Source organism: Ananas comosus, linkage group 9, assembly GCF_001540865.1.
Source record: "Ananas comosus cultivar F153 linkage group 9, ASM154086v1, whole genome shotgun sequence".
NCBI lineage: Eukaryota > Viridiplantae > Streptophyta > Magnoliopsida > Poales > Bromeliaceae > Ananas > Ananas comosus.
Genome location: NC_033629.1, coordinates 11185821 through 11191406, shown reverse-complemented (window position 1 = coordinate 11191406; position 5586 = coordinate 11185821). Strand labels below are relative to the sequence as shown.

General features: G+C 31.2%; 1 protein-coding gene across 2 annotated transcripts; it reads left to right on the top strand.

Annotated features, from left to right (window-relative positions):
- On the top strand, positions 1003-5166 carry LOC109714971 (cytokinin riboside 5'-monophosphate phosphoribohydrolase LOG1-like). Of its 2 annotated transcripts, none has more exons than XM_020239739.1 (7): positions 1003-1352; positions 1506-1603; positions 1665-1719; positions 1945-2044; positions 2499-2569; positions 4259-4402; positions 4925-5166. In XM_020239739.1, exons 1-7 carry the CDS (start codon positions 1203-1205, stop codon positions 5015-5017), a joined length of 711 nt encoding a protein of 236 aa, XP_020095328.1. In that variant the 5' UTR covers positions 1003-1202; the 3' UTR covers positions 5018-5166. The 2 variants fall into 2 exon arrangements, with proteins under 2 accessions (XP_020095328.1, XP_020095329.1); XM_020239740.1 differs by having other exon boundaries at positions 1005-1352; positions 1689-1719.

Genomic DNA, 5586 nt, shown 5'->3' with positions numbered 1-5586 from the left:
AACTTAAAAATTAAAACTACACTTTGAGAATTCGCATATAAAATTAAATATTTGATTTTTATATATATATATATTAAGAAAGAAAAAGAATATTGAAACCCTTGATATATATAATAACCCTATCCGTATGGTATCTATTTTCCACTCTTTACGGAACCAATGGAATGCATGCGACATTCATTTTTCCAGAGGAAACCGCGTCATCAAGTTGTAAACAACAAATACATAAGATATTGATTGATTGTTTGTAAATTGTCCCAACAACAGCATAAAATAAATAAATAAATAAATAATTACTGCTATATTTCTTAAAATGTTATTTATAAAGAAAACGAAACTTTTTATAAACTGTTTTGGAATAAAATTTTTACAAATTATTTTTTTAGTGCATCATTTACCTGAATCTAAAATTTAATGAACGGTGAGTAAAGACAGCATTCTATAATATGTAAAAAAAATATATCATTTTTTGAAAAAAAAAAAAATAGTGATCCAAAAAGTTAGAAAAACTAAACATGTTAAAAATAGAGTGGTTCTAGGATTAAAGATTCTCCTACAAAGGGATCGTCATAGTTGATATCGAAGCAAATCATCTTTCGAAAATGTGAGACGTGTCTCGACTGAAATAGGGTCATATGACGAGTAAGCGTGGCTCTCCGACTGACGATCATTGTAAGTGAAGCTAGCGCAGCTCCTGTTAAAATCAGCTAAGATTAGCAATATGACTCTCACGTCGACCGGTACTTGTAATTAGGCGTGCTTGAGTTTAACTAGAACATTAGGACTTAAAAAGAGAGAAAATGTGGCATTTTTAGAATTTGAAATATTTCTATATATAAGATAAAATAAGACTAGAACCTCTTAATCCAATTATAGCGTTTTCGGCGATAGTTAAACTCAAAAGATTAAAAGATTATACGATTTAGGACTAGAACAATTTGAAAGATGAATAACCTCCTGAAAAGCGGGACGTCATAAGCGGTGGACGCGGTTTTGCTTGGGCCTTTCCTTTTTAAGCAGGGAAGAGGAATAACAAAGACTTAAAAAAACATATCCAATATCTTTGGGGGGGCAAAAAAAGACTACTTGTGCTCTATTTTAATTTCTTTCTATGCTTCCCTTATTTTAGAGAGAGATAAGGGAGAGATAGAGGAAAAGAGAAATTAAGAAGAGTTTACATATACAATACAAACATATATAGCATGGAAACAGAAGAATATGCAGTGCAAGCTCAGAAGCAATCGCAATCGCCGCTGCCGTCGCGCTTCAAGCGTGTCTGCGTCTTCTGCGGCAGCAGCTCCGGCAAGAAGCCGAGCTACCAACTCGCCGCGATCCAACTCGGCCATGAATTGGTATACATATATATATTTATATTTATACACACAATTATACATCTACTATGTATATATATATATATATATATATATATATATATATATATATATATAACTTATTACTTTGTTGTTAATTTTCACTCTCTTTTTTTTGTTGTTGATTTATTGTAGGTGGAGAGGAACATAGATTTGGTGTATGGAGGGGGAAGTGTTGGACTCATGGGGCTTGTTTCTCAAGCTGTTTATAATGGTGGTCGCCATGTATTGGGGTGTGTACTCTCTCTCTCTCTCTCTTTCTCTCTCTCTCTCATTTAATCAACAAGATTGAAGCTATGTATTTTTGGTTTGTTGCAGGGTTATCCCCAAGATTCTAATGCCCAAAGAGGTAGGAGCACTCCATTCCATCTTATCTCCTCTTTTAAATATTCTGCTCTTGCGACACTGATATTGATAGAGCAGAACTTATCATTTAATTACAGTATTAAATGATTTAAACTTCACTTCTCAATGTATAATTAGAAAAGGAGACCATGTTTATCTAGTTATTCCTATAGATTGAGATTAAGTTTAATCAAAAAATTAAAATTTGTGAGCTTTTGAATGCGAGCAGATAACAGGAGTTACAGTCGGAGAGGTGAGAGCGGTCTCCGACATGCACCAAAGGAAGGCCGAGATGGCACGCCAGGCCGACGCCTTCATCGCCTTGCCTGGTATTTTTCGCATCTCGAACGAAGCTCAATCATCGCCTCGATCCCATTTCGCCTTTCTTTCGATAATATCTTAGAATTATTTTAGATTATATAATATGATATATATCAGAATCGGTCCTAAATCCTCAACTATTACAGTATCAGTTCATTGGTTCAATTAAACCCCACAAAACTACAGCTTCTGCTTTTTTTCAGTATCAGAATCTTATTTAATTTCAAGTTCAAAATATAAACTCTTTCTGCAACAGTAGCAGAAGCATCTGATTAGAATCTTTGCTTGTCATACTCAGAATCTGTTTCTACCAAATGCTTTAGTAAAGATTAATTGCTGCTGCTTAAAGCTCAAGCAAAAGTGACTATTTTAAAAAGTACTTAATTTAAATATAAATTAATTAAATTATTAGTTAATTAATCTATGTGGTATATGCTTCTTTTTTTTTGAGTGATTGATTAGGTGGGTATGGGACATTGGAAGAGCTCCTTGAAGTCATAACTTGGGCTCAGCTTGGGATTCACGAAAAACCTGTAAATTACACTCCATTTCTCTTCATATTCACCATACAATTAATTTTATTCATTAGCTTGAGGTTTAATTAAATATTTTGTGCATGCTTCATGTAATTCTTTTAAACTTGGGACAATTACTTATATACTCCTGAAAAGTTTTCGACTTTCTGATTTACCCCTCTTAGAAGGCTAATATTGAAAATACTCTTTTTTACGTTCCAATCTATTTCTAATATACCCCATAGTTAAAGTTTGTTAATGAACTCTATTATCTCTATAAAATTATTATTTTGCCTTTTCAAATATATCATTCTACCATCACTGATTTTTCTTATTTGCCCTTAAATTAGGGGTACAAAAAGTATTTTACTTTTTAGTCTTTTCAAATATACCCTTCTAGCATTACCAACATTTTTTATTTGCTCTTAAGTTAAGGGCAAAAGTGATATTTTAATTTTTTTAACTATGGTAAATATTTAACTCACGTTTAACCCAAGTTAACTTAACTGGTGGTAACTGTAGGGGTATTTTGGAATAACAAGGGTACATATGAGGGATATATTAGAAAGAATAAAAAAAAAGTAGGGATAAATGAGATATTTTCGAAGTTTTAAGGGGTACATAGGCAATTATCCCTTTAAACTAATAGATTTATCTTCTTCATTTTATGTGTGATAATATATAGTCATTTAATGAGAAACAAATTAATTAATCACATGATATTTACCTTAATTATTTATATAGCTATTTAATTATAGTACTAATAGTGCTTTTGATTATTAGTAATTATTTATGAATTAAGAGTGATATTGAGATATATCTAGAAATTAGGAGTTGTTAACTTGGCTTTTTCTTTGTTTTTTAAAATTGATTGTTATTTGTTTACCCTTTTAAACACCAATTTTATATTATTTGATGTTTTTATTAGGGAGAATTATCTATATGCCCCTCAAAACTTCTGAAATATTTTATTTATATCTTTTTTTTTCTCTCAAATATACTACTCGTATATTTTTTCGTTATTCAAGACTAATCCTACTGTCTATACCCGTTAAGTCATCTTGGATTAAATCCCGATAAAATTCTACCATAACCTGAAAAAATTAAAATACCTCTTTTGCCCCTAACTCAATGACAAATAGAAAAGATAGTTAGGATAGAAGAGTATATTTGAAAGGCACAAAATCAAAATGTTTGTTTTAATCTTACTTAAGAGTAACTAAGAAAAGTTGATAATAATAAAAATGTATATTTAAAAGAGTAAAATAATAATTTTACAGAAATAGTGTCCGTTCATAATAGTTCACTAACAAAGTTTAATTCTAAAAATACATTTCAAAAGGCTTAGAATGTTAAAAAGGTATATTAGCCTTCTGAACGGGATAAACAAAAAAAAGTCTAAAATTTTAAGAGTATATATAAGCAACGGCCACTTTTTATTATTATTACGATTGTTTAGCTCGTAATATATCAGACTAAGTGAAAAATTACAATTTTCTTGAAAAAAATTTTGGAAACGAAAAAAAAGTTATTTTCAGGTTTTTTATTTTTTATTACCAAATAAATATTTTGAATAAAAGAATTTTAAGTAATTCACGGTCCACTCCTGCACTTTTTTTTGTACAAATTTTACTTAGAGAAACCAAAAACTAACATGATACCAAACGAGGCCTAAAAATTTTATTTATTTATTTATTTTCGTTGCAGGTGGGTTTGCTGAACGTCGACGGCTACTACAACTCTCTCCTGTCGTTCATCGACAAGGCCGTCGACGAAGGGTTCGTCACACCGTCGGCGCGTCGCATCATCGTCTCCGCTCCGACCGCCCACGAGTTATTATCCAAGCTCGAGGTATCTCACATTACTGATTGCGCGACATATAATGTTTTATATTAAAATTTAAAAAAGTACTAAGTTTACGATTCAGAAAGTGGTTGTAGAGCTAGTAAATTTGATTTCTTATGAAACTTAATCGCTGATGATGGGCTTCTTAACAAAATATTAGATCAGTACTGTTTTTTTTATAAAAAAAAAAAAAAGAGTTGTTTGGGTGGTCTATATAGAAACATAAAATACAACAAAATAATTTCAATCCTCTATAATTTTGGATAATTTGAAACGTTTTTTTTCATCTGAAATAATATTATTTTAAGCAAATCTTATACTGTAGGAAAAATTTTAAAAAATTCAAATTAAGTACCAGAGTTTCAAACCGGAGCTTACACTTATTCCAAAGTCAATTGCTGCATTTGAATTAACAATCGATGAGCATGATCTACGGTATCTGAACTATTTTGAAAACAAATTTAACCAATCTAAAATTTTAATTTTGTTTGAAAACATTAAAGTGGATTTATATTTTTCTCTATGCAGGATTATGTTCCAATGCATAATGGTTTTGGGCTCAAGCTAAGTTGGGAGATGGAGCAAATTTGCCACTCACCCAAATCCGACATTTCCCGTTGACTTTGACCAAGAAAACACCCACCTATGTAAATGTAAAATGTATTTGTTGTAGAGTGCCTAATTAGTGCTTATGATTAAATTAACACCAAGGAAATTAAATTAAACAAGGTTAATTGCACTATTCATGCCCCAAAACTTTTTTTTTTTTACTTTATTCTCTACCTCTTTTCTCGCATGTGCGCCTGTCGTGTCAAACCCAATCTTACCAATCTCAATGTCATTTTCTGTATTTACAACCACCCCGATTCTCATACGCTACGCGTATTATTTTTTAAAAGCATTCGATATGCTTGGCGGAGATCCGAATGTATCAATAAACTCTTCTAAAATTTGAAAAAGTCGGCGCTGAGATTGACCACCAATTGTTGAATTATAATCGTGGTTTATATAAGTTTGCAGGAACTTATTGGAGCAAACGTGACCTATTCTGCCAATTAAAACGAATTTGAATGGTCCCAATTTAACTGCCATAGGAGAGAAATATTAGAAACCGAATAGTTAAAAAAAAAAAAAAGTTAGGGACTGAAAAAAAATTAGTGTAATGGTTAGGGACTAAAGGTGCAATTAAC

Bases quoted from the DNA above. Each gene is read 5' to 3' on its own strand.
- LOC109714971 (XM_020239739.1), top strand. From the start codon at position 1,203: ATGGAAACAGAAGAATATGCAGTGCAAGCTCAGAAGCAATCGCAATCG. The intron at 1,353-1,505 runs GTATACATATAT...GATTTATTGTAG, and splicing joins TCCAACTCGGCCATGAATTG to GTGGAGAGGAACATAGATTT. The intron at 2,045-2,498 runs GTATTTTTCGCA...GTGATTGATTAG, and splicing joins CGCCTTCATCGCCTTGCCTG to GTGGGTATGGGACATTGGAA.